We start from the raw sequence: 14,989 nt of genomic DNA, 5'->3' as shown, positions 1-14,989 counted from the left end.
GGGGCTGCATCCCTACCCATCTTGGCCAACAGCTACTGAGGGACCTATCCTCCATGAACTTATCTAGTTCTTTTTTGAACCCAGTTATACTTTTGGCCTTCACACATCACATGGCAAGAAGTTCCATTGGTTGATTGTGCATTGTGTGACAAAAGTACAACCTTAGGTTTGTTTTAGACTTGTTGCCTATTAATTTCACTGGGTGACCCCTGGTTCTTGTGTTGTGCGAGGAGGTAAATAACACTTCCTTAGTCACTTTCTCCACCCCAGTCATGATTCTACAGACTTTTCTATAAACATTCTCCCCCCGCCCCCCTGCTGTTATGCTGGTATAAAAGGTGCCTTCTACAGTGTATTCCCCTGCCCAGATAGGAATAGTTACACTGCACCTTTATACTGAAATAACACCGTCAACCCCGGGAGAGGGAGCGGTGTGCCAGTTTTAACTAGCCCAGTGCAGTTAAAAGTGGTACAATTTGTGTGTGTTTGGACAAGGTCTTAGTCTCACTGAAAATCAACAGGGCGAGTTCTACAGTTTTAATGATTTCAGTAGAGAAATGGCAGTCCTGGCTGACAGTTACACCAGCACACGATCTGCACGTAAAGCAGACCTGAGGGTCTAGGTCATTTCTGAAAATGGGATGTAGGTTCTCAGGTCACACCTGTGTTTGAAAATGTCACCTGGAGACAAGTCCTGTGGCAGCCCTGCATTTAGCAGGTTTAATATATCAGCAGCTTACGAGGGTTTCCATTTTAGCTATTCCCTTCCCTGCAAAGTCCCTGCTAACTGCCCGTCTCCAGTCCTGTTGCTATGCAGCAGGAGAGACTCGAAGGTTCATCACAACCATCCGGGTGCGTGTTGCCAGCGAACCACACGGTTAATCAGCTGCGGCCAGCATTTAATGGAGGACAGACTAAAATAAGCCCTGCCTTTACTATGTACAGTGGAATAATGGATCAGATACAGGGGACGAGGGGCAGGACACAAGGGTGAGGGGCACTGTATAAATATCAGAGGGGCAGATGTGAATCCACACTAGAGGAGCCTGCCTGCGATCCTGGGGGGAGGAATCTCATAGACACAGGGTACAGACTCTGCCTTTCCAGGGTTATACCAGGAAGGGTATCAACAGCACTGCTCTGGGTGTTTGAAGGGCTGGCTGGCTGGCAGCTCTGTGGAGAAGGATGGATCACTGCTGTGGCTTGGAGGAGCCAGATTTCTGGCTGGGTCTATGGCTTAGAGTCATTGAAACAATACGGGCCCCCTAAGTCCAGCCCTAACCGGGGTGGGGGGGGCAGGGGGGTGTCAGTCCACTTCAGAATCAGAACTGGAGTTCGAATAGTCTGCCACGAGAGAGGAGCTGAGCCTGGCGGAGCAGGAGGTGCTGGAAGTGCCCGCTGCAGGGAGGACGTCGCTGCTGGCCACGGGGGAGCTCTGCTGGGGCGTCCCATGGGCTGCGCTATCGCAGCTCTGCCCGCCAGTTCGTGCCCCGTGCTCTGTGCTCTCTCCTGGGCTGCACAGGCTCTCGGGCCCCTCCCGGGATTTGCGGCGCACAATGCCCAAGTGGCCGATTGTGAAGTGTGAGCCACCAGCGAGCGCCTTCGGGGACATGACTTTCCCAGCGAGCCCCAGCTTCTTAAGCGTGTCGGTGGCTTTGCCACCTGCAGCCTGAGCAGGGGGGAACCAGGAGCGGCCAGAGATCTCTGTTCGCTTCAGCTTCTGTTTGTCCTCATAAGCTGGAAGGAGAGGGAGGGGCAGCAGGATAGTGACAGGCATCCATAGAGGGCACGCGTAGGAGCACAGGGGCACCTGAAAGCTTCAATGGCATTGGGAGCATTGGCTCAGGGCTCCTGCCCTGGGACCAGCATGATGCACCTGTGCTGAGCAGCACACACTGATTTATGGGGCTCGTAGCCCCCCGGCTCGAACACCACTCTCCTCAGAGCCCACCCCCAAATCACACATCTGTAAGCAGCAAAGCCAGGACTAGAACCCAGGAGTCCTGGCTCCCACTCCCCCCGGCCCGCAACGCTGGGAACAGAACCCAGGAGTCCTGGTTCCCTCGCCTCCTGCTCTAACCACTAGACCCTACCCCTCCAAAGGCATGAGTAGAACCCAGGAGTCCTGGCTCCCTCAATTTGTTCATCCCCAATGTAAATCACATCCAACTGATAGTATCAGTGGTGACCTTAACCCTATGCTGCCCACATCCCTCAGGCCAAGACAGGGCCCTGAATCCCTCTGTGCAAAGGGCCACCCAGAAGACCCGAGGCAGCCCCCACCCACAGCCCCAGAAGGCAGCACGTACAGTCCAGGCTGTGGTACTTGAGCAGGGCTGCCAGGCGCCGGTCTTCCTCCGTCTCCTGCACCAGGGGGATGCTCAGGTTGGCCTTGGTCTGCAGAGCCAGGTCCTTCTCCTCTTCCTCCTGGAGAATCTTCTTCTCCTCCTAAACAGGGGAGGGACAGGACAGTGAGAGAAAGGGCCCAGCCAGCAGCATCTATGTAAGCCATTGAAGCTCAGCCCTGGTGTAAGGAGAGGGGGTAAATCCCATTGGCTTCAGCAGAGCTTATGCCAGGGCTAGACTTGGCCCCTGACCTAGTGCCCAGGAGAGTGATGCTGCAAGGACTGTCCAAGACAGAGAATCATGGACACGCATCACTGAACTGCCACAATGTCTAGCGCAAAGGGCAGTCTCAGCAAGTCCTTCCTCCAGCCCAGCACCACCACCCGGCTCTCTCTCCTCTAGTACCTTCCATCCACAGATGGTAAAGCACGTACAAAGGAGGTCAATATCATTATCCCCATTTTACAGATGGGGAAACTGAGGAATGGGGAGGGGAGGGGAGCTGTCCAAGATCACCCAGCAGAGCCCAGGTCTCCCGAGTCCCAGTCCTGTGCTCCATCCACGAGGTCAGGCTGCCTCCCAAAAGGCCAGGAGGGTCCCAGCTAGGACCAATGCGCAGTCCCCATGGCTCTGAGTCCCTGCTCACCCGGAACTTCCTGCGCAACATGCTGTTGATGGCGAAGTCGTCCTTCCAGGCGCTCTGGGCCTCCTGGATGTTGGACAAGGTGGGGATGGCTCTCTGCAGCTTGCTCTGGTCCATGGCACCATGCTCTAGCCGGTACATGGCATCTGTCTCCAGCTGCTTCTTCTCCTCGTGTTCTGGAGGCAGAGGGACAGACACACTGACTCACCGGTGGTCTCTGTCCTGCCAGTCGCAGGAAGGAGCAGGGCCTGCTGCTCCCTGGACTCACCTGTGGTCAGAATCTGCTCGTTGTCCTGCATGTCCCAGCGCTCCTCCTTGCGCTGGGCCCCGCTCACGATGACGTAGTCACAGTTGGCCGGGTCCGTCTGCATCTCGATGTGATTGACACACAGGTGGCACTTCATCCGAAACCTGGCACCCAAGGGGACAGGCTGGGGGGTTATTTCCTGGCCACCTCCTTGCAGCCCCAGCCAGACTCCAGCTCTCCAGGCTTTGCTCCTGTCCCGCTAGAGGGATCTTATGCCAGCTCCTGAAGTCTCTGGCACGCGGTCCCACCAGAGACAGGACATTGTGCTAGCTGGACCCCAGGCTGAGCCGCTGTGACTGCATGGGGCGTAAGAAATCCCAGGAGCTGCTAGTTTTATTCACCTTCCCTTTAGCCACGGGGAGGGGGGAAGCTTCTGCCTCTACAATAGGCCGCGCACTTGTGGAGCCAGATCATCCCAGCCACACATTGCCACGTGCTCCACAGGCACTTACTTCGCCTCTCAGTATTATCCACCCGGTAGGTGTGTGTGTGCAGGGGGGGAAATCGAGCATGGGAGGGGGAGAGAAAGGACTCATCCAATTCAGTGGCAAAGCCGGGAATAGTCTCCCCTGCTCTAACCACTAGACCCCACTCCCCTCCCAGAGCTGGGAAGAGATCCCAGGAGTCCTGGCTCCCAGCCCTGTGCTCTAACCACAGGCCCATCCCTAGGGGAGCAGGTGGCTCAGGGGGCGGCGATGGCACACAGAGCCGAGAGGACGTTGCTTTAAATCCAGCTCAGCTCAGCAGCAGCTTCCTCATCTCTGTCCTGCCACGTTCGTCACTGGGGCGCTGCTGGCTGTTCCGGGGGCAGCTTCCCACCCCTTCTGGGAAAGAGGCAGGCGGGGGCTCTGGGGCCCAATCTAACCCTGACTGCTTTGCTGGGGGAGGCTGTTTGGCATCAGCGACAATGGTGGGATTCTGCAATGTGGCCCGGTGGCTCCCCAGACTCAGTTCACACAGGTCACTGCTCTGCACAGGCTCAGAGCCCAGGAGAGGAGCCCGCGTTTCCCGCACCCACCTGTAGATGGGGGTAGTGTAGTAATTCCCAACTTTCTTCTTCTCCGCGTTGTACCGGACACCTGTGACAGACAGAGCTGGGAGCTGAAGAGCCAACTCCACCCCGACCCCGCATCTCCCTCAAGCGGGAGCAAGGATGTCATGTCTACCTGGGCTCCCAAGCTGTGCTGGGAATAGGACCCAGGAGTCCTGGCTCTCAATCCCAGGGTTCATAGACACTCCACATTGTCAGTAGCAAGTCTTCACACTTTTGGACAAGTCCAGGTCACACAGCAAGTTGAGGTATGAGCTGGCAAGAGAACCCAGGAGTCCTGGCTCCCAAACCTACCCCCCCAGTGCCCTCCCACAGCTGGCAAGAAAACCCAGAAGTCCTAACTCCCCCGCTGCTCTAATCACTATCACTCTGCCCTCCCAGAGCTGGGACCAGAACCCATGAAGAGTCCTGTCACTCTGTCTCTTGCTTTGACCCCACTCAGAACTGGGAATAGGACCCAGGCATCCTCTCCTCTTAGCCCCTCTATGCTGACCGCTAGACTTTACTGACTCGGAACAAGCGGCTGTTCCCTTCTCTCCCCAATCTCGCTTTCCTGCCTTATCATAGATTTCATCCTTTCAGCACCCTGACATGGAGGGATGTATTATCACCCCTATTTCACAGATGGGAAACTAAGGCATGGGGTATATCAAGTGACTTGCCCAAGGTCTCACAGGAAGCCTGTGTCTGAGCTGGGAATGGTCTCCCAAGTCTGAGTCCCGTGCCCTACCCACCAGGCTGCCTTCCCCACAGCTGCTGCTGGTCGAGCCATCGCCCCAGGTAATGCACGGGACATGGGGGGGAAGGGGTGTGTGTGTGTGGGGTCGGCGGGTTGCTATTCAGCCAGGGCCCAGAGGCAGCAGAGGGCACAGCACAATAGCAACCATCAGAGAGAGTAAATTAAAGCTGGGTTTGGTCCCTCCCCTAAAGTCAAGGAGCCAACCCCTAGGGCACCATCTCTCTCCCCGCCCCGGGACATCTCCGCTTCATCTTCTCAATCCTGTCCTGGCTTAGCTCCCACCACTGCAAGGAGCAGAACTGCCTGGCCATGGCACTGAGTGCCAAGCATCCAGAGGATCCCGGGTGCTAGGCGAGCGGGCGCTTACCCATTCCAATGTGATTTTTGCAGCCATCGCACCAGATGTTGTAGGGCATCTCAAACCTAGGAGAGAGCAGCCAAGACGGTGCCGGTCACCCTGGTGCCAGAACCCCATGTCCTCCCCATCCAACAACCGCTGAGCTGGAGCGAAGGGTCTAAGCGCAGCTAGGAGCAGTGCCCCATTCTGAGTCAAGAGTCCACAAACAACCTGAATTCTGCCTCAGGCTGCACCGGGGAGCAGAGAGGACCTGGCTCCTTTAACCACAGGCAGTCACGCATTGCCAACATAGGCATATCAAAGAGAGTTTGTGCCCGTTACTTCTAGGGGAGGTGACTGCACTGACCTCACCTCGGGGCTTGTGAGAATAGAACCCAGGAGTCCTGGCCCCAGAAGCCCCCTGCTCAAAGCACTAGACCCCATTCTTAACCCAAAGCTGGGTTAGAATAGAACCCAGGAGTCCTGGCTTCCCAGTCCCCTGCTCTACCTACAGGGCAGCAACCCACAGGTTCCCTCGAGATGCATTCAGGGGTCCTGAGGGATGGTAAAGGGAGCACAAGCTCTTACCTGATGATAAGGATGCCCTGGGAGAGCTTGCGGGCTCTCTCTCGCAGTGGGTGGCTGTTCCGATATTTATTAAGGGAGACATGCTGTGCGGGAAAGAACAGAAAGGCAGCCCTTAACCCATAACAAGAGGCCAACATCAGTTTGGTTCCTAGAACTGGAGCACCAGATCAGACTGACAGTCCCTCCAGCCCAGTATCCCATCCATGGCAACAGCCAATTCTGGATGGTTCAGAGGGAGGTGTAAACCCATCACAATATCCCATGGAGGAAAGTCCATCCTGACCCCCAGCTGGAAGGCAGCTCACACCAGGAAGAATGCAGACCTACAGGCCTTGTGATCCTAGCCATGGCGGACTTTGTTCTTACCAATATCACCATCTAATCCTGCTTTGAAATTTACTAAAATACTGTAGCAGGGAGCTCCACAGTTCCTTATAAAGTAAGTTACCCTTTATCCACTTAAAATCTGTTGCCTTTGAATTTAATCAGCTGCCCTCCTGTTGCTTTCTCACAGGAAATGGGACAAAGTGAGGCCCGACTGGCTTAATTCCCAGTTATTGGTTTCATTCCCAACACCAGCCACAGGCTCAGAGCTTTGTCCATGAAGCTGACTGGTAAACACAGTGTTCAGGCTGGCAAGAGCAAACCTGGACACCAAGCATCAGCTGATGTGTCTATGACCAGGCCTTGCTGTTCAATCCCTGCTCTTACCTTTGCTGGATCGAAGTCAGGAGGGTAATACTTATTCACGCCTTTTCTTTCACCCTATAAAGAAACAAGCAAAAAAATAGTAATCAAACTCCTGCGTCAGGATGCAAGACTCAAGCAGCTGATTACTTATCTTGGGTGAGGTTCAATTCCTCTTATCTGTCTGTCTCAGCGATTTCATGAGACTCTCGGCTTTCATTAAAAACAAAAAAGGCAGGTTCCTGCCCCTGCAGCCGTGAAGGAAAGCTTAGAAACGTGGGCTGAGTGATCTGAACAGCGCAGGAGGTGAAGAAAAGGAACTAATGAAATCTCACAATTTTAAAAACAATCTCATGACTTTTTGAGGTCTGACTTGTGATTTTTGAATACCTCAGGATGGCAAGATTGGGATCAGCTCCACTCACCATTGTGAAAAGTCTATAGCTTCAAGCAAGCACCTGGAACACACACAGTCTATGGGAAAGATAAGGCGAGAGGGTCATTTCTGGGGCTAGAAATATTAACAACTTGCTTTTATAAAGCACTTTTCATCCGTAGATCTCAATGCACTTTACAAAGGAAGTCAGTACCCTTATCCCCATATTACAGATGGGGAAACCGAGGCACATGGCAGGAAGGGATTTGCCCAAAATCACCCAGAAGACCCGGGGCATCCCTCCTAAGTCCCAGTCCACTCAGCCACACTGTCTCTCTGGCTCTTTCTTTGCCCGTTAAACTGATCCCACAAGAGCAACCGCAAGCCTCTCCTACTGCCTGGCTCAGCTCCCAGTTCCTATCTTCCTGGCGAGGGACGGGAGACTGGTGATAGCCCGGTTGACCCCACCGCCCACTCTCAACATACTCAGAATGAGTTTTGGCTTAGTAGTGTAGACAGGCCCCATCCGTGTGCTAAGCATGTCCCCAAGCAGCACACTAGTCTCCGAGGCGACCAGACAGAGCTATGATGGGGGCAAGGGGAAGCCCCTGTCTCCCCCCACCCCCGTAGGAGAGACAAAGCCAAAGGGGCCTGAACGAGTCAGCACCAGGGCAGTTCAGCCGGGATCTCTTGGGAACACCAAGGCCCAGCTGTAACCAGCACAAGCCCAAGGGTGGGGCTGGCAACACCAGAAACAATCCTCCCCCCCAGTAACCGACATCAGTGTGTGTGTGGGCGGGGTGAGGCTTCCCCCCTGTTTACATGGTGGTAGGGGGACAATAAGGGGCCTTCCTGGGATTTGGGGACACCTCAATGGAACCCTGTCCCCCCCATCCCCCCCAGCTAAGAGAACAGGGGGAGGGAGGGAGACACACAGAGAGGGGCCCCTCCCCAGTGTGTGTGTGGTGTGTGGGCCTGGGGGGGCCGAGGGAGGGGGGCAGAGAGGGAGCCCCCAGTATAGGGGTGTGGGGGGGAGGGGGCAGAGTTACACCCCCCAATGTGGGGGCAGAGAGGGAACCCCCCAGTATAGGGGTGTGGGGGGGAAGGGGCAGAGAGGGAGCCCCCCAGTATAGGGGTGTGGGGGGAGGGGGCAGAGTTACACCCCCCCAATGTGGGGGGCAGAGAGGGAGCCCCCCAGTATCGGGGTGGGGGCAGAGAGGCCCCCCCCAGTATATGGGGACAGAGGGGGACGGTGTGTGGGGATGAGGGGGAGGGGACAGAGAGGAAACCCCCCATAAGTATCTGGTCGGGGGGGGGGGGGCTGATGTTTCCCTCCCCCAACGCAAGCCCGATCACTAACCTCTTCCTCCTCTGCCTCCTCCTCTTCCTCCCCGTCATCAACAGTCGCCTTAGCTCGGCCCCTCCCCCGCCCGTGTGGCCCCGCCCCCGGGCCCCGCCCCCCGCCAGCTGCAGCGGTTCCCACGTGGCGGGCTCTGGCTGGGCGGGGGCGGGGCTCGCGATGGGGAGGTGGGGGGTGCCACCCAGCTGGACTCCGGAGCAGCCCCCCTGCCCGGCGGAGGTGATGAGGCAGCAGGATTCCTGGGTTGGGACACCAGATCTGGCCTGGGGGTGGAGTCCAGTGGCCACAGCTTGTAGCTGGGTTGCAGGACTCCTGGGTTCTACCCCTGACTCCTCTAACGAATCAGTACATAATTTTGGGCACGTCACGTCCCCTTTCTATGCCTCAGTTTCCTCATCAGTAAACCAGGGGTAACAATGCAGGTACATATTAATTAGGTAATCCTTAACACAGAGGATGAGGCATGCTTCCCACCCCCACAGTAGGCAGGTATTATATACCCCATTATCAAGGGGGGAACCAGGCAGATAGCAGGAAATGGGACTAGCACCATGGACCTGAAGCCAAATTTGACTGGAGCTTTTAGGTACTGCTGAAATACAAAGAATACTGTGTCTTGCCTGAGCTGACCTAGTGCATCACGCTAAAGATGTCAATGGAACCCAGGAGTCTTGATCCGAAACCCCCCTGCTCTAGCCCCTGGACCACACTGCCTCTCTTCATAGCAGTCGCTGAGGAACAAAGCAAGCAGATTATGACAAATAAGGACATTTGTAAGTGACTAGAACAGTGGGAAGGGAAAATGCAGATGCAGGGACATTAACATAATCCCACTCGGGGCCGCAAAGCAGCTGAGAGCCCATTTTAAATGGGACAGGCATGCAGGGAAGGGATTTAGGGCTATGGCTCAGTGGCTGGCCACATTTATAAAAGAAACATGGCAAACCCAAGATTAATGGGAATCAGCAGCAGAGAGAGAGGCAGAATATTTTCATTGCAAGAGGCTTAGATCTGTGTATAATCAGGCTTGCGGGTAGGGTATCTTTCCAAGTAATAGGAAGAGGCTGCATGTCGCGATGCTGCATGTGCCTGCGTGAAGCTGGGTACCAGGATCCCCAGCTCTGGCAGGTGAGGGTGGCTGGCGTGGGGTGGGGAACTGAGAGGGAGCACGCCTTGGTTTTTGTTCCAAGGCAGCTTGGCTAACTTACTGTGACACCTTTAGGGCAAGTCCCTTCCCCCCCACACTTTTCCCTGTTGTAAATCAAGGATTACAAGAGTTCCCCAGCCTTTGTAAAGCACTTTGAGATGACGGGAGGAAAGTGGAAAGGTTGTATTATTATTCCTCATTAAAAGAGAGCAAGTTCAGCTAGAATTGTTCCATTTCAGAAAACTTGGTATTGAACATCTGTCTAAGGGGGCCACTGCTGAGCAGGTGATGGTGGGTGGGGTGGGGGGCACGCAGGACTCCTAAATTCTAGTCCTGGCTCCCTATTCTTTGTTCAAGGGCCCCTATTAATGCATGAAGAGCACCTCATAATCTTTATCATATTTATCCTCACAACCTTCCGAGGAGGTAGGGAAGTATCAACTCCACTTTGTAGTTGGGAGGTACAGAGACACTGAGCCCCAGATCCATGAAGGTATTGAGTCTCCGAACTAACAGCAGTCTAAATATTTTTGTGGATCTGGGCTTTAGAGCGAGATTTTTAAAGGTATTTAGGTGTCTAAAGATGTAGATAGGCACCGAAGTGGGATGTTAAAAGTTCCCAGGTCTAAATGTACCTTTAGGCACCTAAATACATTTAAAAATTTGGGCCTAAGTGACTTGCACAAGGCCACACAGTGAGGACACAGTGGAGCTGGGGAGTGACCTCACCACTGGCCCACTCTTCCTCTTGTCTGCAATCACGGCCCAAGTGGGGACAGATTTAGAAAGGCAGAACACCACTGAGAGCAACTCAAAGAAGGCAGGGGTGCTAAGCATGGGTCCCTCGTTTATGCAGTTGCTGAAGCTCTAAGACAATTCAGAGAAAACTGAGGTTTAAGTGCTGATTGCCTTTAAATAGGGCATGCTTTCTTGGCTATATTTAGGCTGCCTAATCCACACCTGTGATTTAGCCTACATTTTTCACACGCTGCCATTGCAAAGAACAAAATGCAGCCCAGAGCTGTGTAATTAGCTGAAGGCAAATGGGCTATTCACCTCCAACTAGCTCTGCTTTAGGGATTGCTCTCAGTGGAGCTGCAGGGCATAGAGCAGCATGGAAGGTTGTGGATTCTAATCCAGGCTCCGCTGCTGACTTGCTGCATGACTTTGATCAAGCCATGGCTCTGTGCCTCAGTTTCCACAACTGTAAACCAGAGGGATGATGGGAAGCTTGATAAACAGTGCTCTGAACCAAGAGAGCACTCCAGGAGTTATACGTATTCATAGACTGTAAAGGCCAGAAGGGGCCGCTTTGATAATCTAATCGGAGGCCTTGTCTACACTTACAACGCTACACCAGCACCAGGTTAATGTAGACACTACCTACGCCGACAGGAGGGGTTCTCTCTTTGGCATGGGTAGTCCACCTCCCCGAGAGGCAGTAGCTATGTCAGATGAAACGGTGACAGAATTCTTCCATCAACCCAGCGCTGTCTACACGGGGAGTTAGGTTAGCTTAACTAACACCACCCCGACCGATGTCGTTAAACCACACCTAATTTTCTAGTGTAGATCAGACCTGACCTTCTATACAACCCAAGCCAAAGGACTTCCCTGAATTCACTCCCGTGTGAACTAGAGCAAATCGTTTAAAAAACCATCTAATCTTGGTTTAAAAATTGCCCTGTTTTAACAAGCTCCTCTGCCCCGGAGAGACTAAAAAGCCGTTGTGTTTTGAAATAATGGAACAAGCACAACAGTAACGCTAATGCCACTTCTTATTGCCAGGACTTCTGCTGGCCGATCGTAGGATTCTGCTCACTTTAAAAAAATCACTGCAACCCATTGGCACTCGAAGTGAGGGCAGGGTTAGAAGGCACTGGGGCGGAGGGTGTTAGTGAATCCCAGGGGGTGGGGCTACAGAGCAGCATGGGACGGGGGTGCCGCATTTCCCTTAATGCTCCAGTTCCTGGAGTCACAAGATTAAGTAAGAAATGGTTGAATATCCCTCCCAGCTCCTGTCAAAAAAATTCTAGACCCCACAGCTGCACGGGAACTCCTGGAAACGTGCCTCTCTGCAATGGTTCTGAAACCAGCCAGCACATGGACAGAACCCAACTTCTTTGACATTTTAAACCAGTCTTGTGGTTGGTGGGGGGGACAAAATCAGAGTGAGCTCGCTATAACATGTGCCATATTTTACCCAGGTGGATTTTGAGTCACAGTGACAGTAGAAGAGATCTCCCTCTTTGGCACTGTCCATCCACTCCCTCTGGCTTTGCTCTGGCCTCAGAGCCCGGGGAGCTTGACTCAAGGATAGGGTGTCACAGCCTTTTCTATGAGACACGTCAGAGCATTAAACCAGTTTGGCAGCTTCTAAAATAGAAGGGAGGGGGAGGAGAGATTGCCAAGAGCTGGCTCTGGAATGGAGAAAGCCTTTGCCAGCTGGGCTGGATTGCAAGAGAGCACGACAAGCCATGGAGTTCACAGCCTTGACTAGAAAGAGTCTTGGGCCATATCTTGGGAGACCAGAGAATTAGCTCAGGACTAACAGGGCAGGCTAGTAGATTATTCTTAAAGGGAGATCCCTAGAGCAGCTAATTGACAACTGGAGGCAACATGCTTTGTTGGCTAGTGCACAGGGCTTGGGCCAGGACTGCTGGACGCTATTCCCAGCTCTGTCCCTCTCTAGGTTCTTGTTACTCCCTCTGGTATCTGAGCAACTTACAAGATTATAAAGAAAGCATTTAATTTCTCTTGGCCCCAGCCTGTGACGGCTCAGCCAGCTCATGTCCCCTGTCGGTGTGCCACAGTCTCCCCATCTGAAAGTTAGGGATAAGAGGACCTGTCTGTGCAAAGCTCTCTCAAACCCTTGCACGAAGCGCTCTATAGGAAATATGATATATTATCAGAGCTCTCAATGATTCGACCAGGGTCTTATCAGATATAACCTGCAGTGCAAGTTGTAGCCATGGAAAACACTTCCAAAGCTCTTAATCTCTGCCCCCAGTTCCAAGACTGCTTTGTTGCAGAGAGCAAGCGGCAGTAGACGTGCTGGCCAGGGTGGGCGGGAGAGCCAGCCTGGCCCAGTGCTCCAGAGCAGGAGCTCTGCAGAACTTTACCCCACACCCACAAGAGAAGAGGCCCAGAGCAGAACAGCTGGACTGGCCAGGGGCCCTGATCTCATTAAGAGGCATCAAATCTTTTCTCTTACTGGAGGAGAGGGGAAATAAAACGCAGCCGGATTTGTTTAATCATCTTCTGTATGGAACAGCCAGTTAAGGAACTTGCTCAAGATCAAGGGCCCTAAGCAGAACAGCCCATCCGCTCCAATTCTCTGATAACAGCCTAGACAGGGACCAGTGAGTATACGTCAAAGGCTTGGACTGCCCAAGGCCTGTACTGTTTGCTGACCGATGGTGCAAATCCCATCTACATTAGAAAGCAGAACCAAGTAGTAACAAAGGTGGGGGGCAGGTTCAGAGCAGGCAGCTCCATTGTTAGCTGTATCCCCAACAAAGTCCTAGCAGCCTGCCAAGAGCAGCTGAAGGCTACCCCTGAACCTGGTTCCCTTGCCCAGACTGTCCACCTGCCATGTAAGCCACACAGAACAGACAAGCTGTCCGGCAGGCATCCGTCCCTTCCTTTGAAGCACCGGACACTGGCAACAGGAAAGGGCAAAGTATCCAACGGACAAGAGCTCTGGCCCTGTGTGGCAGGTGAGATTCTAGATATTCGGGATTGGGCAGTTCCCAAAATAAAATAATTAAAGGTCTAGAAAACCTGACCTTTGAGGAACGGTTAGACAAACCGGGCATGTTTAGTCTTGAGAAAAGAAGACTGAGGAGGGACCTGGTAACAGTCTTCAAATATGTCAGGGTGGTTACAAAGAGAACAGTGAGAGATTGTTCTCTGTGTCCACTGAAGGTAGGACAAAAAGCAATCAGCTTAGTCTGCAGCAAAGGAGATTTCAGTTAGATCTTAGGAAAAACTTTGTAAGGACATTTAAGCACTGGAACAGGCTTCCAAGGGAGGTTGAGGAATCCCCATCACTGGAGGATTTTAAGAACAGGTTAAACCACCACCACCTGTCAGGGATGGTCTAGAGCAGTGGCCCTCAAACTAGGGGCGTGGCTTGTGCAGGGAAAGCCCCTGGCGGGCCGGGCCGGTTTGTTTACCTGCCGCGTCCGCAGGTTCGGCCGATCGCGGCTCCCAGTGGCCGCGGTTCACCGCTCCAGGCCAATGGGGGCTGCAGAAAGCGGTGTGGCCCGAGGGATGTGCTGGCTGCCCTTCCTAGTTTGAGGGCCACTGCTCTAGAGGTTTATTTGGTCCCCCCTCAGGGAGCTGGACTAGATGACCTCTCGAGGTACCTTCCAGTCCTGTATTTCTGATTCTCCTAGCAGATACATGCACACACACCTCAGACAGCAGAAGAACTTTGAGTCATACAGGGACAGCAAACTGCCTACCTGCATCTCCTTCTTCTACCCTCAGGATCACACAGCCAGAGCACCTGACCGCCCCCAGCCCAGCTCACTTTCGTTCACCTTTGCTTACAGTTGCTTGTTATAGTCTAGTGCCGACGTCGCGTAACCTTGAGGCCAAGCTGCCACTCAAAATAGCCTTCCCACCCCAACCGATTTGCAGTCGGGATCTGGCTCCAGACGTAGCAGCTTTCCCACTGATGGCATAACTGGAAATAAGGCACAGATACCCCCTTGGTCACGATGCTCATTCCAGGAGACACTGCCTTCCTTCAAAACAGACAGCCCCGAAGAAAGGGTCAAACGACCCAAGCCTTAATCCAAACATCCACTGAGGAGGCTGCAGGGTTTGCGACTGAAGTTGTGTATTGCTAAAGTGACATCACCCTTTGCAATGTTATTAATGGTGACCTGCCCCCCTCTCCCCCCCACCTCCCCGGGAAACAAAAATTGTGACTTGTGCTTCCATGTAGAGAAAGCCTGGAACTGTGATTTGGAAGACAGATAAGATGGGGGGTATTTCTGCTTTTTACATTAAGAAGTCAGGCCACATCTGCCCCAGAGGGCTTTATGGACAACTGGAGAACTGGCAGAACAACACTGCAGATACTGAAGTATAAATAGCTGATCAGTCGTTTAAAACACTGTCTTCTGGGGGTTGCTGAATACCTATTTAACTCAAACACCCACATATATTGGGAGAAAAGATCTCAGTGTTAAAGAGTCAACACTGCAGCATCCTTCAGTTAAGGTTTGCAAAAGTTCATCATCTGCCTTTCAGACCTCCAAGGAGTCCCCCAGCAAAGCCAGGGAAGGCAAGCCTTGACGTTTCCAATATTTACGGTGTAAGACTGTGACAGAAGTACTGAGCTGGCCGGGTGCATGTGTCTGGCACAGCCAGACAGCCCCTACAGAATGCACCCA

General features: G+C 53.3%; 1 protein-coding gene across 2 annotated transcripts; it reads right to left on the bottom strand.

Annotated features, from left to right (window-relative positions):
- Positions 1-347: 347 nt before the first annotated feature.
- On the bottom strand, positions 348-8,490 carry YJU2B (YJU2 splicing factor homolog B). 2 transcript variants are annotated; one of them, XM_074934814.1, is made up of 10 exons: positions 8,435-8,490; positions 7,124-7,172; positions 6,723-6,776; positions 6,012-6,094; positions 5,454-5,509; positions 4,315-4,375; positions 3,258-3,400; positions 2,993-3,165; positions 2,310-2,448; positions 348-1,737 (listed from the first exon to the last, which is right to left on the bottom strand). In XM_074934814.1, exons 2-10 carry the CDS (start codon positions 7,124-7,126, stop codon positions 1,307-1,309), a joined length of 1,143 nt encoding a protein of 380 aa, XP_074790915.1. In that variant the 5' UTR covers positions 7,127-7,172; positions 8,435-8,490; the 3' UTR covers positions 348-1,306. The 2 variants fall into 2 exon arrangements, with proteins under 2 accessions (XP_074790915.1, XP_074790916.1); XM_074934815.1 differs by lacking the exon at positions 8,435-8,490 and having other exon boundaries at positions 7,124-7,659.
- Between the last annotated feature and the right edge of the window lie 6,499 nt (positions 8,491-14,989).

The sequence above is a fragment of the Natator depressus genome, chromosome 20 (assembly GCF_965152275.1).
Source record: "Natator depressus isolate rNatDep1 chromosome 20, rNatDep2.hap1, whole genome shotgun sequence".
In the NCBI taxonomy this organism is placed as follows: domain Eukaryota; kingdom Metazoa; phylum Chordata; order Testudines; family Cheloniidae; genus Natator; species Natator depressus.
Note: the sequence above shows the minus strand (reverse complement) of the source record. Positions and strands in the feature narration are given on the sequence as shown.